This window comes from Watersipora subatra, chromosome 5 (genome assembly GCF_963576615.1).
Source record: "Watersipora subatra chromosome 5, tzWatSuba1.1, whole genome shotgun sequence".
In the NCBI taxonomy this organism is placed as follows: domain Eukaryota; kingdom Metazoa; phylum Bryozoa; class Gymnolaemata; order Cheilostomatida; family Watersiporidae; genus Watersipora; species Watersipora subatra.
Window position 1 is genome coordinate 53,304,382 of NC_088712.1, and position 22,362 is coordinate 53,326,743.

Genomic DNA, 22,362 nt, shown 5'->3' on the forward strand with positions numbered 1-22,362 from the left:
GAATATTCTAAGCTGTCAAAAATATTACGGGCTGCCCAAATCACATAATTCTTTTCTGTATGACAAGCTGAACACCGAACTTCCAGTCAAAGAAGCATTTACACCATTAATCTTATAACTAATGCAGAAAGGAGAAATATGTATGAGTGTTGTAAAAATAGAAAGATCATACAGGTCTTATCTATGGCTCCCACTTGGCAGGCACTTCACTAATATTGAATTGGCACACGCACACTAATGTAATAACCTTCGTTGACCTCAGAAAACCAGACAACCCATTGAACCGGTTGGTAAAAGCTGCATGCAGCATTTAGTCCATCTTCAGGTGCTGCCTTGGGTGACTGGAGAAAGCTTTTGGAAGTATTCAGATGCCTTCACAGCTGAATGGATACAAAGGTTGTAAATGGGATGCACAGGAACCTGTAAGTCAGCAAATGAATAAGTGTATGGGATATGTAAATAGGATAGAGAGGAACATGCAATGCAACCAAATGAAAGATACTGAGATTGTAATAGGTACATGCAATGCCTTAAATGGATATGATCATCTTGCTCCTTCAATGAAATTTTGCCTGCGGCTCTTTATGGAAGTTGAACAGCGCTGAACTCTTGCGTTGACCACCAGCAACTACCAGTGTTACTCGGCGCATCGGTTCTAAGTTCACAGCCAATAGCACTGCGATCCTGTCACCTATCGAACCAGGCTTTAAATACCACTAGTAGCAATGAAAGGACAACAGCTTCAATAACTTACTAGCTAGCTAATAGTTGTGTTTGTACTAGCAACACTGATCAGCTAGTAGAGTCAGCAAACTATTCACAGCATTCCTCTCAGTAGCTCTAGCCGGCTAGTAATAGGTAAGTTCAGTAATAAGTAAGTTCGGTAATAAGTAAGTTCAGTAATAAGTAAGTTCAGTAATAAGTAAGTTCAGTAATAAGTAAGTTCAGTAATACGTAAGTTCAGTAATAAGTAAGTTCAGTAATACGTAAGTTCAGTAATAAGTAAGTTCAGTAATACGTAAGTTCAGTAATAAGTAAGTTCAGTAATACGTAAGTTCAGTAATAAGTTCAGTAATAAGTAAGTTCAGTAATAAGTAAGTTCAGTAATACGTAAGATCGGTAATACGTAAGTTCGGGAATACGTAAGTTCGGTAATACGTAAGTTCAGTAATACGTAAGTTCAGTAATAAGTAAGTTCGGTAATACGTAAGTTCGGTAATAAGTAAGTTCAGTAATACGTAAGTTTAGTAATAAGTAAGTTCAGTAATAAGTAAGTTCAGTAATAAGTAAGTTCAGTAATAAGTAAGTTCAGTAATAAGTAAGTTCAGTAATACGTAAGTTCAGTAATACGTAAGATCGGTAATACGGAAGTTCGGTAATACGTAAGTTCGGTAATACGTAAGTTCAGTAATACGTAAGTTCAGTAATAAGTAAGTTCGGTAATACGTAAGTTCGGTAATAAGTAAGTTCAGTAATACGTAAGTTCAGTAATAAGTAAGTTCGGTAATAAGTAAGTTCGGTAATAAGTAAGTTCGGTAATAAGTAAGTTCAGTAATAAGTAAGTTCGGTAATAAGTAAGTTCGGTAATAAGTAAGTTCGGTAATAAGTAAGTTCGGTAATACGTAAGTTCGGTAATACGTAAGTTCAGTAATAAGTAAGTTCAGTAATAAGTAAGTTCGGTAATAAGTAAGTTCGGTAATACGTAAGTTCGGTAATACGTAAGTTCAGTAATACGTAAGTTCAGTAATAAGTAAGTTCAGTAATAAGTAAGTTCAGTAATAAGTAAGTTCGGTAATATGTAAGTTCGGTAATACGTAAGTTCAGTAATACGTAAGTTCAGTAATAAGTAAGTTCGGTAATACGTAAGTTCGGTAATATGTAAGTTCGGTAATACGTAAGTTCGGTAATAAGTAAGTTCAGTAATAAGTAAGTTCGGTAATAAGTAAGTTCGGTAATACGTAAGTTCGGTAATACGTAAGTTCGGTAATACGTAAGTTCGGTAATACGTAAATTCGGTAATAAGTAAGTTCGGTAATAAGTAAGTTCGGTAATATGTAAGTTCGGTAATACGTAAGTTCGGTAATAAGTAAGTTCAGTAATAAGTAAGTTCGGTAATAAGTAAGTTCGGTAATACGTAAGTTCGGTAATACGTAAGTTCGGTAATACGTAAGTTCGGTAATACGTAAATTCGGTAATAAGTAAGTTCGGTAATAAGTAAGTTCAGTAATACGTAAGTTCGGTAATAAGTAAGTTCGGTAATAAGTAAGTTCGGTAATAAGTAAGTTCGGTAATACGTAAGTTCAGTAATAAGTAAGTTCGGTAATAAGTAAGTTCGGTAATAAATAAGTTCGGTAATACGTAAGTTCAGTAATAAGTAAGTTCAGTAATAAGTAAGTTCAGTAATAAGTAAGTTCAGTTATAAGCAAGTTCAGTAATAAGTAAGTTCAGTAATAAGTAAGTTCGGGAATAAGTAAGTTCGGTAATAAGTAAGTTCGGTAATACGTAAGTTCGGTAATACGTAAGTTCGGTAATACGTAAGTTCGGTAATACGTAAGTTCGGTAATACGTAAGTTCGGTAATACGTAAGTTCGGTAATACGTGAGTTCGGTAATAAGTAAGTTCGGTAATACGTAAGTTCGGTAATACGTAAGTTCGGTAATACGTAAGTTCGGTAATACGTAAGTTCGGTAATACGTAAGTTCGGTAATACGTAAGTTCGGTAATACGTAAGTTCGGTAATAAGTAAGTTCGGTAATCTGTAAGTTCGGTAATACGTAAGTTCGGTAATAAGTAAGTTCAGTAATAAGTAAGTTCAGTAATAAGTAAGTTCGGTAATACGTAAGTTCGGTAATAAGTTCGGTAATAAGTAAGTTCGGTAATAAGTAAGTTCAGTAATACGTAAGTTCAGTAATAAGTAAGTTCAGTAATAAGTAAGTTCAGTAATACGTAAGTTCGGTAATACGTAAGTTCAGTAATAAGTAAGTTCAGTAATAAGTAAGTTCAGTAATACGTAAGTTCGGTAATACGTAAGTTCAGTAATAAGTAAGTTCAGTAATACGTAAGTTCAGTAATAAGTAAGTTCAGTAATACGTAAGTTCGGGAATATGTAAGTTCGGTAATACGTAAGTTCAGTAATACGTAAGTTCGGTAATAAGTAAGTTCGGTAATAAGTAAGTTCAGTAATACGTAAGTTCGGTAATAAGTAAGTTCAGTAATACGTAAGTTCAGTAATAAGTAAGTTCAGTAATAAGTAAGTTCAGTAATAAGTAAGTTCGGTAATACGTAAGTTCAGTAATAGGTAAGTTCGGTAATAAGTAAGTTCGGTAATACGTAAGTTCGGTAATAAGTAAGTTCGGTAATAAGTAAGTTCGGTAATAAGTAAGTTCGGTAATAAGTAAGTTCGGTAATAAGTAAGTTCGGTAATAAGTAAGTTCGGTAATAAGTAAGTTCGGTAATAAGTAAGTTCGGTAATACGTAAGTTCAGTAATAAGTAAGTTCAGTAATAAGTAAGTTCAGTAATAAGTAAGTTCCGGAATAAGTAAGTTCGGTAATAAGTAAGTTCAGTGATAAGTAAGTTCAGTAATAAGTAAGTTCGGTAATAAGTAAGTTCGGTAATAAGTAAGTTCGGTAATAAGTAAGTTCGGTAATACGTAAGTTCGGTAATAAGTAAGTTCGGTAATACGTAAGTTCAGTAATAAGTAAGTTTAGTAATACGTAAGTTCGGTAATAAGTAAGTTCAGTAATACGTAAGTTCAGTAATAAGTAAGTTCAGTAATAAGTAAGTTCAGTAATAAGTAAGTTCAGTAATAAGTAAGTTCAGTTATAAGCAAGTTCAGTAATAAGTAAGTTTAGTAATACGTAAGTTCGGTAATACGTAAGTTCGGTAATACGTAAGTTCGGTAATACGTAAGTTCGGTAATAAGTAAGTTCGGTAATACGTAAGTTCAGTAATACGTAAGTTCAGTAATAAGTAAGTTCGGTAATACGTAAGTTCGGTAATACGTAAGTTCGGTAATAAGTAAGTTCGGTAATAAGTAAGTTCGGTAATAAGTAAGTTCGGTAATACGTAAGTTCAGTAATAAGTAAGTTTAGTAATAAGTAAGTTCGGTAATATGTAAGTTCGGTAATACGTAAGTTCGGTAATAAGTAAGTTCGGTAATAAGTAAGTTTAGTAATAAGTAAGTTCGGTAATAAGTAAGTTCGGTAATACGTAAGTTCGGTAATACGTAAGTTCGGTAATACGTAAGTTCGGTAATACGTAAGTTCGGTAATACGTAAGTTCGGTAATACGTAAGTTCGGTAATACGTAAGTTCGGTAATACGTAAGTTCGGTAATAAGTAAGTTCGGTAATACGTAAGTTCGGTAATACGTAAGTTCGGTAATACGTAAGTTCGGTAATACGTAAGTTCGGTAATAAGTAAGTTCGGTAATATGTAAGTTCGGTAATACGTAAGTTCGGTAATACGTAAGTTCGGTAATAAGTAAGTTCAGTAATACGTAAGTTCAGTAATACGTAAGTTCAGTAATAAGTAAGTTCAGTAATAAGTAAGTTCAGTAATACGTAAGTTCAGTAATAAGTAAGTTCGGTAATACGTAAGTTCAGTAATAAGTAAGTTCAGTAATAAGTAAGTTCAGTAATAAGTAAGTTCAGTTATAAGCAAGTTCAGTAATAAGTAAGTTTAGTAATACGTAAGTTCGGTAATACGTAAGTTTAGTAATACGTAAGTTCGGTAATAAGTAAGTTCAGTAATAAGTAAGTTCAGTAATAAGTAAGTTCAGTAATAAGTAAGTTCAGTAATAAGCAAGTTCAGTAATAAGTAAGTTCAGTAATACGTAAGTTCAGTAATAAGTAAGTTTAGTAATACGTAAGTTCGGTAATAAGTAAGTTCAGTAATACGTAAGTTCAGTAATAAGTAAGTTCAGTAATAAGTAAGTTCAGTAATAAGTAAGTTTAGTAATACGTAAGTTCGGTAATATGTAAGTTCAGTAATAAGTAAGTTCAGTAATAAGTAAGTTCCGGAATAAGTAAGTTCGGTAATAAGTAAGTTCAGTAATACGTAAGTTCGGTAATACGTAAGTTCGGTAATACGTAAGTTCAGTAATAAGTAAGTTCGGTAATACGTAAGTTCAGTAATAAGTAAGTTCAGTAATAAGTAAGTTCAGTTATAAGCAAGTTCAGTAATAAGTAAGTTTAGTAATACGTAAGTTCGGTAATACGTAAGTTCGGTAATACGTAAGTTCGGTAATACGTAAGTTCGGTAATAAGTAAGTTCGGTAATACGTAAGTTCGGTAATACGTAAGTTCAGTAATAAGTAAGTTCAGTAATAAGTAAGTTCGGTAATATGTAAGTTCGGTAATACGTAAGTTCGGTAATACGTAAGTTCGGTAATAAGTAAGTTCAGTAATACGTAAGTTCAGTAATAAGTAAGTTCAGTAATAAGTAAGTTCAGTAATAAGTAAGTTCAGTAATAAGTAAGTTCAGTAATAAGTAAGTTCGGTAATAAGTAAGTTCAGTAATAAGTAAGTTCAGTAATACGTAAGTTCGGTAATACGTACTACGTATTACTACGTTACTACATTCTTTTTAGCAGCAGAAATTTTTCCATGACCTACTCCACTACAAGGGCCAAACTGGAATACTGGCTAGGCCATATCCGACGCAGAGGCAGGAGTTTGCTGACCCTTGCTATACAGTAATCGGGTGGGTGACATGTGTTAGTGAGCTATATCTGCTAAAGAGCTAACAAAGACACTAGTAAAATGTCTTGTGTCTAACCAGCTGATTGTCCGATGGTCCGACTAGGAAGGGTTTAGTACTGGAGCTTCCTGTGAAGTTCTGACTGATAGATAGGCCGCTGAGAGCATAGCACGTATGGTAGTAGTCTCTGCTCCTAGTAAAATAAATAATTTCACTCGCAGTCAGTATTCAGGAGAGGTGAATCTCTTAATTGCTGTGGCAAATAAGAATGCCCTGGTTCTCTCAACTGGGCCTATCATTATCTTTTAGAGATACAAATTAGATGTCAAGTGTGTGTGTATAACTATTGGCTTTAGTAATTATCAACAAAATTATGTTTTCCATCACGTCAGATTAAACGCAGGAGAACATAAATCATGAATTATAGAGTGAGTTGTGAAAAGTGCTTTAAAAGTTAGCGGGAATCTGATTGCGTCGTAATGAAGTCTAACTGGTTAATTCTAAGTTGTAGTAACAGAAAGTTCATAAACTGAAACGTGTGATGGTGTACGTAGTATGTTGGTGTCACGGAACAGAAAATGATGCTTATTATATGTGTATATGAATAAAATCTGGACAAGGTTTATGCAAGATCTTAAAACCTGTAAGACAAATACAGAGGCGCTATGAGATGATGATGAGATGGCGCTGGGATGAGGCAACATGTTCACAGATTTTGTGATGTAGTTGGTAAGAGTATGGTGATCCCGAATATCACAGAGTTAATAAACATCGCATCTTATTCACACAACTCTTAGTTAAAAAACTAGTCACATAGAAGTCACAATGATCTCTTCATAGCAGAGGGTAAAGACCCAGGAAAGGCAAGAGATTCGAGATCACAAGCACATGTTTTACAGTTAGGTGCAGAATTACAGCAGCCCCCTCAGCCATATGACAGATGTTATGTTTCATTTAAAGTTACAGCGCTGAAAATCACCAGAACTAAATGTTATTTTCCTCCAGAATTTGTGAGCAGCGTTTATATAATAAATTGAAACTTTATGCATTTCAACTCTATTGCTTTCATTCAATGACAACTTGACCCATGTCTCATGCTGCAAACACTTTGAAATGACTTTAAAGTGGTTTGAGCCCAAGATTATAGCCAGCTCCTTGCTTTGAGATAGTTCTGCATTGTTGCTGAACTTTTCAGGTGTTTCCTGCTTTCCTTGTAGCACAACAAGACTGTTTTGAGACATGCAATGATTGACAAGTTCACTCTAAGTTTTTTATTAAAGCTCAGTTTAGCTTGTAACTCTTTGTAGTCAAAGAACTAAAAGATTTTTATTTAATTAGATAAAAAGAGTAAACTTTAGGCTGTAAAATTATGTGTAGATTTATGCACTGAGAGATGACCGGAGATGAGAAGATCTTTCAACCAACAACGAACATGAGAATGGCCAGAGATTTGCTAGGAATATCTGGGAGCACAATTAGGGCAATTTACTATTCAGCGTGTTTATAAGCTTACAATTATTGGGATGTTTTGCCGACATAACATAGTATTAGTAAGGACAACAGGCTAGCTGCCAGGTCAGAGATCAGAAACATACTTTCCAGGTTTATCAATAAATCCTCCATTGTGGTGTTGGCAGCAAAGCAGCACATATTCCTGTAGAGCCCCGTTGTGGAACATCCACTTTTGTGATTGGAATTCTGGGAGGGATGATATCACTGGTATAATAGCCGATTGCCAGAAACTGTAGCAAGAATCTACAAGCTTGTTGGTGCGACCTTGGAAGCCTCCTTCAAGTTTCATCTGCCGATTCACTGTCCACCGCTAAAATACCATAAAAAGAGTTGTTTATTAATGATAATAAGGCAAAGTTTAACAGTAAACAGAGATGCCAACCATACATCACTTTAGTAAAGAAACAGGCAAAAATAAACTGATTGCTAAGAGGAAGAATTGGAATTGAAAAAAAAACATGATTTGTTTCAGAAAAATCGGATTTTTTATTTAGATCAATTTTTTCAACTGTCATGATGATTTTTGATAAATTTGATTTTTTCACTCAATTTTGCTCATGTAAATTGTCTGTTAATTACATTGCGCCTCAGAATGCTGGTAAACCCACTTTTCCGTACCAGAGACTTGCATGCTTAATTTGACAAAATTTCACATGTCTTGCATTCACAGCCATATAAAATTATAATGTGCAACTACATGTAGGTCAGTGGAGTAGAGCTACTAGCAGTTTGACATAAAGTACGACTAGGAGCGAAAGACATAAGAAGGCAGTGAGGAGTGAGAGAAAACTGTACCAGTTACAGGTGTTACCTCACAGATAATTCCGCTTTGAGTTGTACAAAATCAACTCACAGGTCCTAACTTCAAAGGTCCTTCCGTAGCATTTCACTCCAGACAGTCAATTATCTCCATCACACTTGCTAATTCATGACAGAGGATTCTTTTATAGATTTCTTACACATGCATCAAAACAAGGTTGTTTGTCAAGAAACACTGATTTTTCCATACTTGAAAAAATCACGAAAATGGTGATTTTTTTCCCAAAAAAATCATGATTTAAATCATTGGATTTTTTTATGTCAACCGAAGGCAGAATGAGAAAACAACATAAAGGAGACTATAGAAAATATTTAGTTGGGCAAAGCGAAGAAAATAAGAAGCAATGGTGAGGAGAGATGAACAAGGCTATAAAAGAATACAGAAATAACTGTGCAATATATAAATCTATAATAGACAGAAGAGATTACGTAAAATCAGCCAATCATGGTAAACCAAAAAAATTAGTAACAATATTAGAACGAATCATGAGACCTCAAAAGGGGAAATACAGAGATAAAAAGGGAAGAAAAGCATGCAGGAAGCAGCATATAAAAAGGTCCCCAAGTCAAATAACCAAAAAGACCATACCAGCAAGGAATCCATGTCACAGAGCTTCTCGTGGCCAAGCAGAGTGAGGGCAGCGATACCGCAGAAGGCATAACCACCGTGGGCCTCCATACCAGGGACTCCCCCAAACCCTCCCTCGTATGTCTGGCATCTGCAAGTATTATTTTAACACAAAGTAGCAATTTTGCATTCTTTCCTCAGCCATGATTTAAATTCAAGCGCAAATAACAAAACGTCTCAGGGAAGAGACGAATTGCAGCTTTTGTAATCCGGCCAATATAAGCCTTACAAAGCACTTAAATTGAATAGCTAAGACAGGGCTTTCCTCATTAGGGGCGCAAGCTGTTGTTCGAGGGGGTGCAGGAATCAGTTTTTATCTCTTCTATAGATCAAGAATAAATAGTGTAATGCCATCAATCCTGAAAATGATCTACGCTTTTCACTCACCCACGAGGAACCACGTTTGGATCAGGTAATAGCAGAGAAGAGGCAGGAAAAAGTTAAAGATAATGAAGTGAGCTGTTTTTTTTCTATGTTTCTACTGCGTGACTCATCGTAGAATGACCTTCCAATAACGTATTGTTTTCATATATTCCGAATGTGTCCGAATGCTTCGAGCCTTTTGGTTTCACTCAATACAAAGGGGTGCAAGATTACCCTAATCGGCTATAGGGGGCTCGGTGATGAAAACGAATAAGGTAGCATTGTGCTAAGGATTATAGTTTTGACTGTATCAGTCAATAACTATAAAATTAAGCCCAAACAGTCAGTAGAAAAGATCAGATGATGTGAAAAGTCAAAATAGGATGCAAGTGCATCTTGAAATCTAAAAACTGTAAATCAAAATAGCAAAAACACTCTGGAAGTCCTTAAAAAAATAAGCTAATTCCCTCAAATAACTGTAAAACCGCAAACATTGGCACCATTATTTTATCAAACAACTTAATAGTATATAACCATAAGAGTAGCAGTAAAAACTAAAGTTATCTCACCTAGCAATCCATTGAGGGGTTGAGTCAAATAACTCTGTGGTCATTATATTGGTGAGACGGGCAACATTAGCAGCCAGATAGCACCCTCTATAAAGCAAAATGGCATCTAATAACAGGTAACATGGCTTGATAGCTAAATTCATCAAGTTAATCTATCCCGATACTTGATTCACACATTAAAATCATGGTATATTGGAGCAAATATTCATATAAAAGTACATTGTATTACGTTTAATTTCTTTCAGAACTCAAAAAACAATGATGAACACTTGAAGTAATCGTACATCGCAGTAAAACAAATGCATTATGTGATACTAAGCAAAACTGTAAACAAATAAACTTAGGGATGTAAAAAATAAATTGATCAATTTTATGTTTATTGTTACCTTACCTTTGAAATGCTTAAAAATATGAAAAGTTCAGTAATACGTACGTTTAGTACTTAATAAGTTCGGAGATGAAGTAGGTGAATGAAATGAGCAGCATAACCCACTCTAGATAACACTAAATGTGGTTCCAATTAACTTAACCTATGTATCTTTTATTTTATGTTTTAATTTGAGTTTCTACCAGCTTTGTACATTGTAACGTACAAAACTGTACTTTTTTAAAAACTTTTGACGTCGTCAGTTGAAAATGGCTGGTATTTTTGTACATCGACAAAAATATTTGCTAAAATTTTACTTCGCGTGCAAACAAATGTATGTGAAGGTGATAAGAAGACAATTATCGACTATATATATCAACCTCTATACCTATCAGTACAAGAAGAAACAACTTTCCCATAGATACAATGAAACAAGAACAAACAACTCCAAGTATTGCATTTTATCACAAAAAATTTCAATTTGGCCTATTTTCATAGAGCAATGACTTGGACATTTTACTTGAATAATTGTTAACTTTAATGCATATGCTCGACTGCTTGAGACCAAGTAACCTTGTGACCTCAAATAACTCTACTTGACTGCAAAAGACTGGATTATTTAGGAAAAAATATAGTCACTTGAGCTGGTTTTGTATCAAAGCTGCTTTGGTTATTTTTATTTTCCTGAATGCCAATACAAGAGAATATAACTTCAAAAATACAAAGTAATTTATGAAAACTAGAATGAATGCTTACGAAAATGGAAAGAGAGCTCAAGCCACAAGCAACAATAGAGTCTAATTATTTATCTCAGTGCCTTCGTCAAGACAAGTGATAAATTGTTCAAATGGGCTAGCTACTTTAAAATTGATTGTCTTTGAGACTTTATGTAAAGGTAGGAATAGAGGTGGGTGTTTGAAATAGCTATACCAGAGATTGCTGCAGTATTCATTGAGTCTATTGGCTATTGTGTTAGTAAAATTATGCCGAAAGAAGACAACTCTGACTGCTTCAACAGATAAATAATTGAAGCAAGCGTATTACTAGTACAAGTGCTATGACTTTTACTTATGTCTTTATCTTATAAATATGTTTTATTATTTTGAATAATATTATATAAATAATATAAAAGATTTCATGTCAAACGACTACCATAGGTTATTTATTAGGGAAAACAGTCATACCTTATATCAACCTCTCCTCCTTCATGCATAATAAATGAACCATCTGATTGGTGCATACGAAGAAGGAATTGGTAGAGAGTTTCTCTGTTTATCACTTTATAGGCCTCGTCGCTGCCGATGATACACAGGGCACTAATGGCCGCGTACGTCGGGGCCAAGTGAGCGATCTGTTGTGGTCCACCTACAAGCCATGGAAGCAATCATAGTCCACCTCAACCCAAATGAAATATATACTGAAACATGAAACAATCTGCCTGTTATCTATAACTATTCATATACATAGGCTTTGTTATTGAGCATGGAGAAGTTAAATTATTTTATTAATACAGAATGAATGATGATGGCTTCCATCGTTATAAAATATAATGTAGGCTTGTTAAAAGGTGTGGTTCAAATATTCATTGGAACAAATATGTCTCTTTATGAGAAACTAATGGAATGCCCAGCGGTGCACATTTAATAGAATAATTACCTAATGAACTTGAGTAACTTACCTGAAAAGCTAGATCCTTGCTAAAATTTTTACTAAAACAGTACCTGCGTTCTAGGCCAGCTAAACAATGCTAGTCATTAACCGCAAGCAAGCGCTTTAAGGGGGAGCGTTTTAACCAATGTAATGACTATTTGCCCAAAGAATCCATTGTATTCTGTGTAGCTTAATGGTTAAGTTTACCATCTCTAGGTCTGGAGGTCCTGAGATCAAATCGAGCGCCATGCAAATTTTTCATCGCTAGATTTTGATTCCTATCACTGGACACAGGGATGAGCAACAAAAAGACAAACACTTAGATTTGTAGATAAAAGATAGACGAAAGGAACTATCTTACAGTTTACCATAGCAGCATTTACCTGCAAATCCACCAGTTTCTGATTGACATTTTGCCAAGAACTCTGGGACTCTGTAAAACACCACCCATGGCAGTATATAAATCAATGAAAAACTAGAAAAACTAGTTTGCAGAAGTTTTATGAAAGTTTCAAGCTAAAAGGATGACAAAAAAATGTAGCACAGGCTGCAACAAAATACTGCCGTGTGTTTTTACTAGAGTTGCCCCGATTTTGGTATCAGAATCGATATCGATGCCGAGATAGGTGTTAAGTATCTGAATTAGTATCGGCCGATCTTTTCTTAAAAAATCTGAAACTGTAGACACTTTTTACAGATCAACTACTGAGTATAAAACAGTATTTTAGCCTGCTACACCGATAAAGATTATCAGCTACAAGTTCCTTACTCTTACCTAATGAATTCCGAGCCTGTCACACTATTTATTTCATGTTTATAGCCTGATCAACATAGCTGAGGAACCTTTTTGCTTTAGTCAGGGCGTAATCACTAAGTGCGGTATTTCCCAATTACAATGATGGGATTTATTGAGGCCAATCCCGAACAAGATAACAAAGAAAGGAAACAAGACTGTAGTGGAATATTTCTATTTACTAGCATTACGAAAGAAATTTGAGCAGGCGATGCATAAGTTATTCATCTCTCTCTTGATCCTGACGATACATGGCTTGTTTGTTGGGTTGTTCTCGTTTGGTTGTGTTGTGAATGTAATTTGTTTCTCTCTTTTATTATATTTATTTATGCCTCAACTTTTGAAGCTTGTCTAAATATTTATGGGCCTACAGATCATTTAATAAGCTAGTTCTTGTGAATAAACTATTACAGGTCTTACTATAAATTAAACAAATGCTGCTCTTTCACAGGTGCTGCTAACATTGTTGGCGTTTTTGTTAACAACAACAATAAATAAATACAAACAAATAAATACATAAACATTTATATTTTTTTATAATAAAATGAACAATTATCCATGCAACACAAAAGATTTGAATATCCGTATCTGAATCGGATTATTTTTCAATAAGAATCGGTATATCGGATCGGTATCAGAATCGGCTGGTGAATTTAGAGTCGGAGCATCTCTAGTTTTCACAGGCTCATAAAAGACAAAAGGTAGTAACAACTATATATGAGTACAATAGAGATTTATTGAAGGTGCTTTGTAATTGTAACCATGTTTAGTCGAAAAAATAAAGCAACCAAAGAGAAGGCAATTCTTCATACAAAACTAACCATTTACCTGCATCTCTTGGCATTTGGCCAAAAAAAGCACAAGTCTCATAATTCCACTTACAAACAAGCATAAAAATTATAGATTTTGAGCCATATAATAAGATGGATTTTTTTTAAAAGAAAACAATGAACGTTGCAAAAGACTGTTGTTAGAAGCGATAATTAATGATTCACTATAGTGGACAGCCATCCGGGATGAATTGAGTGAAATGTAACTTCTATCCAAATACAGTGAACAAACATTCTTTTTTAAGGGGGAACAACTCCCTTTGAGATATGATTGCCCTTTAATGAACAGCATTTATCATGCTTAAATACACTATTTGTGTTACTTCCTACTGAATTCCCGAAGCTACTGTAAAACCTCTATTTGAATGCCTTGGCACTCTATTTTTCAACCCTTCCCCTATAATAGTGGTGGGGCAGTCAAAGGTGGCATTCAATTAAAGGGGCGCTCTATTTTTCAACCCTTCCCCTATAATAGTGGTGGGGCAGTCAAAAGTGGCATTCAATTAAAGGGGCGCTCTATTTTTCAACCCTTCCCCTATAGTGGTGGGGCAGTCAAAGGTGGCATTCAATTAAAGGGGCGATCTATTTTTCAACCCTTCCCCTATAGTGGTGGGGCAGTCAAAAGTGGCATTCAATTAAAGGGGCGCTCTATTTTTCAACCCTTCCCCTATAGTGGTGGGGCAGTCAAAAGTGGCATTCAATTAAAGGGGCGCTCTATTTTTCAACTCTTCAGCTATAGTGGCGGTCAAATAGAGATGGCGTTCAAATAAAGGTAGAATTCAAATAGAGGTTTGACGGTAGATCAATAAACCCTAATTAAGTCTAGTATGCTAATAATAGTAATGCATCAAAACCATTTTATTTGCAACAACTAAGAACTATACTCAGGATGTCAGCCATCAAAACTATACCTCGATCAAAACTGTAACTCACTACTAAAATAAGATATTTAATATAAAAGGGGCAGCATTTCTTTAAATTATAAAGTCATTGCTTTTATCTGCTAATTTCACATTTTAAAGAAATCCTTTCCAGCTTTAACAACTCTACTGCCGTAGCGACTGTTCCAGAGAATCCCTCAGTTTTTATACAGTTTACCACGGGAAGATAATTCTAAAGATTATAGTTTAAAACGTTAGTATCCAGCAGTTGGCTCAACTAAAGAAAAAATGGAACTTAGATTACCTAGCAGCAAAAATTCAACATTTAGTTGTTCCTTTACAACCAAACTTATTGCATGGTAAACAATGATGACGCAATACTGCAAAATAATCCATCAGCTAAAAGAAGAGATAGCATCTATTCACATAGATATGAATGAGACAATGGTACAAATCTTACGGCAGCGCTCGACAGCAAGACAGCTTTAAAAATGAGTCAAAATGGTTTAATAATTAGGAAAGAGTAAATACTCACTGGGTCTGCAGTTCCGAGGGAATGGTCACACCTAAGAGTTCCAAGCTGTGCAGTATCCAAAAACAGAGCCATGGCCTGCTCGCATCAAGACATGAATAGGAGCCAGACAGACGAGTCAAGCCTTTCATCAAGAAACTCTCCAGATGTCTTTTTCTGATTTTCAGCTGCCTAAAGGTAAATCATAACAAATATCTAATGCCTTGTGGGCGTATGGTGGACCAGACTGAAATAGAGATGTGGTCAGAGTGCATCTGTGAAGTCAGAGTAAAAGGAGTGATGGCATAGAGTCAAAAATCTACGTATGAAATTAATTAGTTCTAAGATTTCCTTCATATGTTAAAACTATTGAATGTTGGAACTGATGTTCCCATGCTCCAAAAAGAGTATACTGTAATTCATATAATTTACTCCATACCTAAAAAGAGTATACTGTAATTCATATAATGTAATCCACACCTACAAAGAGTATAGGCCTACTATAATTCATAAAATTTACTCCAGACCTAAAAAATATTACTACACATAATTACTGGGATCATGTAACAAATGCATTACATAAAACTACTGTACTTGTACATAAAAAAAACTAAGTAAAAAGTTTTATTTGCAAAATAAGTGGATTAATACACTAATAAGAAATAAAATGAGGTTTTATTAATATTTACATTAGAGAAACGTGAATGTAAGTGAAGACTCAGCGATGTGTAGGTTTGAAGTTATATATATATATACATGTACTAGCGGAATGTCCAGCATTGCACGGTTATTGAAAAACAGCTTGTAAACAGTGACAGGTAATGTAGTTGCCTGCCACATGCCATTGGCCTGGCACATTGCCAATAGCTAATTTGAGTAAGCTAGTTAGTAAACTTAATAGTGAACTTACTAAGAAGAGTTGTGAGAGCAAGCTTTAATGACTTGCGTAACGCAGCGCAGTATGGGCATGTTCACCCTTACAGCAGCCAATGAATCCATCAATCTCGCGTAGCTTAATTATTGAAGGTTTACTAGCAAAAAAATTCACTTTACAGTTATTGGGTATCAAAAGGTTTACCATGTTTTACTCTGCTGTGTTGTAGGTGCAAAATATGTGGAAATGTGATTACAAGCTTTTAAAAGCTCAAAAACGAACAGTTAATAAAAATAGATTTTCTGTCCAAAAGCTTTTTTATTACCCGGGCATTCAGCTTGTATTATCTATGACCATAATATATGAGGACAAATCAGAGTTATCCTCTCTTGCCTCTATCAAATAGCCAACTCCGTAAGGATTTGATTACTTTATTTTATTAATTCATCTATTACAGGAAATCAAGCAACTGAATTGAATGAAAATATTTTAGCGCAAGGCAAATATGGTTGTTATACATATGGCTAAATCTTTTAGACTATTGGCTTTCTCCTAGTAGACTTGGCAAACTTCCAGACTAAAATACTTACCAGAAGAAAACTATTTTGCTTTTGTTGCGTTTCCCTGGTCTTTATTTTACCTCACCAACTAGAAAAAACTTTCAACATAAATGGCTCTGAACTGACCTTTGAACTCTTCTCCCTGGTGCCTTATGATCTCCAGTCAGCAGATTACAGTTAATGTGTTTACTTAGTTCCACATTAATTGTTCATGATGAATACTATGTTATAAAAGTAGTACAAGAGTCTACTGCATGTGCAAACGTGTCTTTGCTGTAAACTGTAATTATAGTGTTCAGTGTGGCAGTGCTTTATAACTTTTCTCGCAGCAAATTGCCAGCTTTCTTTTAATAACTGTATAAATGGACTGAGCAATAACAACCCACAGTAAGAATAGATATCCCTAAGAATCAGATTGTCACTAGTAATACTACCACTGTTATAACTATCAGTCTATCGTAAAGTGAACGGTGATTAGTTTACCGCCTTGTGACATCAATAGCTTGCACATGCACAGCCAGGGCTAAGCAGGTTGTACATATATCACAAGTTTGCACTGTAGTTGTTTTTCTGCACTGTATTTTTTTTTTATTTCATATTAGTTTTCAGGTGTAGATTAGAGAATTATATCAAGCAATTCACGTATCTAATCTTGTGGATCATTCTAGCACGAGAACCCTCCTTTATACCAACTGAAACTTTAAAAAAATTGTCTGTAAAACTTTGCAATTTTCAAAAGGTTCTCTTTTAGAAACCTACATGTTAACACATGTTCCGCTTTCATAAATAAGGATTTGGAATGAACAATTTTAGATAGCCCAGCTCATAAACCACAGAATTTTTAATACAATTATCTAGCCTCATAGCCATTTCCAGTAAGCATTTTGCAAACATTCTCTGTTCTCTGTATATTTTCTGTTCATTTTACAACTTGAAAATGTTGATAAAACCTGGTATTTATTCGTAATTACACAAAAATGCAATTGATACCCAAATAGATAATGTAATTCATTCTTGATAATGTATAAATTTTTTCAGTCATTAGTTTGAGCCTTCAGTTAATCTTTAAACTAGCTTATTAATAAAATATATATTTTATTAATTTTGCTTTTTGTCATTGTTTTTAATTTTCACCTTTTTCATTATGAATCACAAAATGGTTCGAAAATTTTTAAACTACTTCAAGTATAGAATTAGATATACTCTCAAAATCTGTATGATGGAATAGTTAACAGTCAATGTGATATAAGTAGAGGTTTGATTGTATTCAACATTGGGCAAATAGCTAGAATAGGCTTAGAGTGAATCACAGAATGTGCGCAAGGGTGTGTTCAACATTGTGTATATGAGGGACATCGGCGGAGTGTCCCAACGGTACAGGAGCAGATAAAGGTGTGACTAGAGGCTTCACAGGAATACACCGACTAAACTTTGTAAAGCTAGCATAATATGGCTTCTACCCCACATGAAATAAAGGAAGGATATTATAATGCAAATGGTGAAGTATATTTCAGAAGGCAGTTGCTGAAGTCTCTGCCATACTTGTGATGAATGTTGGTTGTGAACCACGAAGACTAAGGTACAGCACTTTTGTCAAAATGCAAGAGTTTCAGCAGATTTCATCTTAAATATTTAAAAGGATTGACTGATAAGTGATGGCAAACTCTTCAACAGGTCATAACATTCAGTTTAAATGCTATATCAGTTATTAGCGATGTTGTGAACCACGAATACTAAGGTACAGCACTTTTGTTAAAATGCAAGAGTGTCAAAATGACCGACTCGTAGTAATGAGGTACTTTTCAACAGGTCATATAACCAGTTTAAATATTATATTAGTTGTTAGCAATGAAAATCTTTAACCTGATACCAGTATTTCCCTGGCACTTCTAGACACCTACAGACATTATTTCCCTGGCACTTCTAGACACCTACAGGCACTATTTCCCTGGCACTTATAGACACCTACAAACATTATTTCCCTGGCACTTATAGACACCTACAGACATTATTTCCCTGGCACTTATAGACACCTACAGACATTATTTCCCTGGCACTTATAGACAACTACAGACATTATTTCCCTGGCACTTCTAGACACCTACAGACACTCTGCTAGTTTGCTCGAGCTCCACGAGAGAACAAAACAAAATTTCTCTCCTACATGAGCGAGTATTCCTGAAGTTTACTTACTCAGGTATCGTATCTCCGTCTGATTCGGCAGCGATGGAGTCTTGAAAAATGTCATATATACCCTGAACATCGTCTTCTACTTCTGTCTGAAATTATAGAACACTCAACATTTCCAAGTTAACTTTTAAAGCCATATAAATGGCAGCATGTTCTAAATAATTTTAAAAGCCTTTCCACAGCTTATCCAGTAGGCGTGCTTGTTGATTGCAGTTCACAAAAAGACAAAAAATCTTTACAAATTATACATATGACATTTGCGAGCTGAGGTCTGACTTGGAATGTCCAGGAAAAGCTGATTTAGAGAGTATGCTGCCAATTATTCATCATAAAACAATTCTATTCACACTATAAGAGTTAAGGCTTCACAATATACAGCTTCGAATAAAGACTCTCAACCGTCACTGTTTCACATAAGAGAATATAACTGGTTTCCTTGAAGGCTACATTTATCACCAACAACATTAAATCTCATCGAACACTATAGTCATTACTTTTTAAATAGCAAAAACTGTTTTCTAATACACCTTCCTTTTCTCAGATTTTCTTGCAAAGGTTTGATAAATAACTCTCTATATGATGCCTTCTATTGACAATGATGAAATAGCTACCTACCAATCTCCAAAGAAGTGCTTACCATTTACTTAAAATCGGTTTGATGTGGTCTTTATAGGAAAAAAGATGTTTGCTTTGACTGACCAATATAACATTCACTGTTGAAAATGTTTTAGCCAGCTACAAGAACACCATGGACATTTTTTAATGCTACTGTGACACTGATAGAAAAAAGCAGCTCCTAACAAACATGACACAATAACAGTGTACTACAGAATGTTTGCATTATTCACAAACTGGTTAGAGCTTGGCATGTATAGTATCACCCTATGAATGTGGTCTACATTGATAGACCAATGTTGTATATAACTTCGTTAATGTGGTCTACATCGTTGACCAAAACAAGACCAATAACATGCTTCCCTACCACCTGGCAACTACTCTCAGAAATAATCGCAGACAAACTGGAAGAGCGCTTGAGTCAGCACGTGACTAGTGCTCAAAAAGGAATTGGACGCAACACCCAAGTAGCCAAACACCAGTTGCTGACAAAAAGAGTGGTCTGTGAAAATAGGAGAAAAAGAAATACCAAGGTTACTATGGCTTGGACTGACTACAAAAAGGAGTATGACTCGATTCCCCATAGTTGTATCCTTGAGTTCTTAAAATTGTACAATGTCCACCCTGCCCTTGTAGTGTACACACACATGCTGATGACCGACTACAAGACGGAACTGCAGGGGCATGGCACAAGGTTGGTGATTGCAATAATCAAGCGTGACATATAATAAAACGACTTATTATCACCGCTGCTCTTCTGCATATGCCCAAAACCTCTACACAATAAGCTGGAGCCCAAAATGTCTACCAGTCTAATAGTGGCACCAAAATAAACAACTTTTTCTACATGAATGACATCAGGCCATATTCAAAGATGGAAAGAGACATTGATCACTAATACAACTTACTCAGGTCTACAGCAAGGCTACCGGAATGACCTTTGGTATTGAACAGTGTGGAAGGCTAATCCACAAGAAAGGCCGTAAACGAACACATATGGCATGAAAATACCAACGGATACCATCAAGGATATAGAAGAAGGGTACAAGTACTTGGGGAATATGCAAAGTAATATCAACCATGAAAGTGAAGTGAGTCAGAAAGCCATCACTGAATACAAGAAGTGCATTTGACAGGTCTTCCGGAGCCAGCTCAATGTAGAAATCAAGTTGAATGACATTTTTAACCCTCCCTTTTCAAAACGCCAAATTCTGGGAGGCTGCAAAATCAATACTTGCTAGACAATGAAGAAATAGTTATGAAGCAAATTGAATTTTCTAACATGTCAGATAAACAAACAGCCAAAATATCAGTGGCATAAGTTATTACTTGTTAAGGTAAGTGATATATGGTGCAGCATACCTAGAGTAATAGGCAATCTAACAATAACTTTGTCAATAGTTTCAAATAGACTTTATGTTGCAGCATCAAGCGATTTGAGTTTGATTTGAAGAGCACCAGACTTGATTGATTTGATATTGAACTAACACTTGAAGGATTTGACTTGAAATTTGGTCATTTGTTGAAGCACCCGACCCAAGCTTTGATGAACACATTGTAGTGTGTAGGGCTACTCCACCATGAGTGGTTATTCTGTTCAAGTTATTCAATTTAGTTAGAAGCAATTGCCTATCATTTTCTACGATGCTCAGATATATTGCCTCCCAACGCTAGCATGTACTAGTAAAAATAAAATTTTAAAAACTTAAAAATAAAATAAGAGTAAAATTAAAACAAGAGTAAAAATAAGAGTAAAGAAACAATTGTATTGGCATACAAGCAATGCTAGAGACAGCCACAGTAGAAACAGCCACACGATTTAGATTGCCACAATAGATGGCAACAAAGACTTTGAGGATGCAATCTAAATAAAAAAGGCCATTGCTGTGAGTTGGTATTTATCAGCAGCATGTTATTATTATTCAAGTTTTTATACAATAAGGTCTCAAGCTTCAGATTGAGACCTGCATTAATTACGTTATTGCGTGGGATTAGATGTTCAATTGGCTTCAGAAGCGCTATACATTTGTCAGCTATCAGGTCACCACCAGTGAAATATGCATAATTGTTAATAAGGTAAAACCAAATAACAATAAACCATGGCAAATTTATCTCCAATTTGTGAACAACCCTTGTTTCCACCACAACATTTTAGTGATATCCGTTGTCGACTATTTGTCAGCCAGTGAATAAAACATTTACAACTGTCTTCCATAAAAATATCTTTTTCTTCAATATCTGAAAAAGTAAAAGCCACTCAGAAAATTACAACATCGTATTTGTTTATCATGACCCAATAAGTTCAATGTCCATGTTGAAAATGAAATCAGTGAAGAAAAACATGAACAAACCAGGAACAGCCAAATATATTAGAATAGTAAAAGGTTGGCATTGCCTCGCCTCAACCAAATTTACCAAATGAAGTTTGGATATCCAGAGAATAACATCCTCATCCCAAGATCAAAAAAACAAAAGGCGGTATTCTGTATGAAATTTGAGGAGGTTATTGTCAACACGCCCACATATGAACTATCAATAAGTCCTCATTATTTGTTGTATGTTCAAGTAAGGCTTCGATGCCAAACAGACATACAATACAGATGAAATAATACCTGGTCAACAGTAGTTGCAGTCCACACATGTTCAGGATCAAATTGCCATGTCGGTCTTAATGGACTTATACATCGTAGTCGCTGATCTTCCTCTGCCATTTTGATAGCTAGAAACAGAAAACATCGCTTTTGAACAATGTGGATTTTCTTTTAGTTTATGTTCCATAAAATTCTAGCATCTAGTTCTATAATACTCTTAAACTTAACGTTAACTAGCTAAAGTGAGGCTAAATTTAGCGATTTGCATTGTCTCGTTTACATGAAATCCAGATTCGCGTTCGAATAGTCGCTGGCAGACCGGTATTTTCCGTAAAAATATCAATTTAGTTGCACTGGCAAACCATTTGTATAAGAGAGAGTTTTGTTAGAGTGTAAAAAAAGAAGTATTGAGCTGCATCTAACTCTGTAATTTTTTGAGATTTTGTTACCAGACCTTTAACTCATCAATAGCTGTGCACGGAGTAGTCAATATTTATGTTTGTATCTTCATAAGAACTACACTACAGTATGAAACCTACTTAAAGTTTGATCTTTTTAATTTTGATTGTTCTTTTGTTTCATTAACACTAGTTTTATACATTTTGTCGTTTTTGGTAGCAATCTTACTGTATCGACGATCTTCAATAAGCAAGCAACACGACTTACATGAATGAGCACTTGTGTTATAATGGATTCACTCAACTCGAGAATCCAAATATGTAGGCATACCTTCCAACTCTCACGCATTGGGCGTGAGACTCACGCAATCACCCCAGAGAAAACATGGAAATGCGTAAGATTTTTTCCCCAATTTCCACAATTTTATATATACTATTATTGATACATCAATTGCCCCAAAACCAAATCTCACGCATTGCCCCACCCTTGGGTTGGCAGGTCTGTATGTAG

General features: G+C 35.0%; 1 protein-coding gene across 1 annotated transcript; it reads right to left on the reverse strand.

The window, feature by feature from the left end:
* Nucleotides 1–141: 141 nt before the first annotated feature.
* Nucleotides 142–21,599, reverse strand: LOC137397632 (protein farnesyltransferase subunit beta-like). Its single transcript, XM_068083928.1, has 10 exons — nt 21,475–21,599; nt 18,251–18,336; nt 14,648–14,815; nt 11,992–12,041; nt 11,143–11,323; nt 9,592–9,678; nt 8,621–8,750; nt 7,296–7,522; nt 5,779–5,893; nt 142–420 (listed from the first exon to the last, which is right to left on the reverse strand). Exons 1-10 carry the CDS (start codon nt 21,571–21,573, stop codon nt 322–324), a joined length of 1,242 nt encoding a protein of 413 aa, XP_067940029.1. The 5' UTR covers nt 21,574–21,599; the 3' UTR covers nt 142–321.
* Nucleotides 21,600–22,362: the final 763 nt, after the last annotated feature.

Bases quoted from the DNA above. Each gene is read 5' to 3' on its own strand.
- LOC137397632 (XM_068083928.1), bottom strand. From the start codon at position 21,573: ATGGCAGAGGAAGATCAGCGACTACGATGTATAAGTCCATTAAGACCG. The intron at 7,523-8,620 runs GTATGGTCTTTT...ATGGTATTTTAG, and splicing joins GTGACATGGATTCCTTGCTG to CGGTGGACAGTGAATCGGCA. The intron at 421-5,778 runs GTTAGACACAAG...GCTGACTTACAG, and splicing joins GACCATCGGACAATCAGCTG to GTTCCTGTGCATCCCATTTA.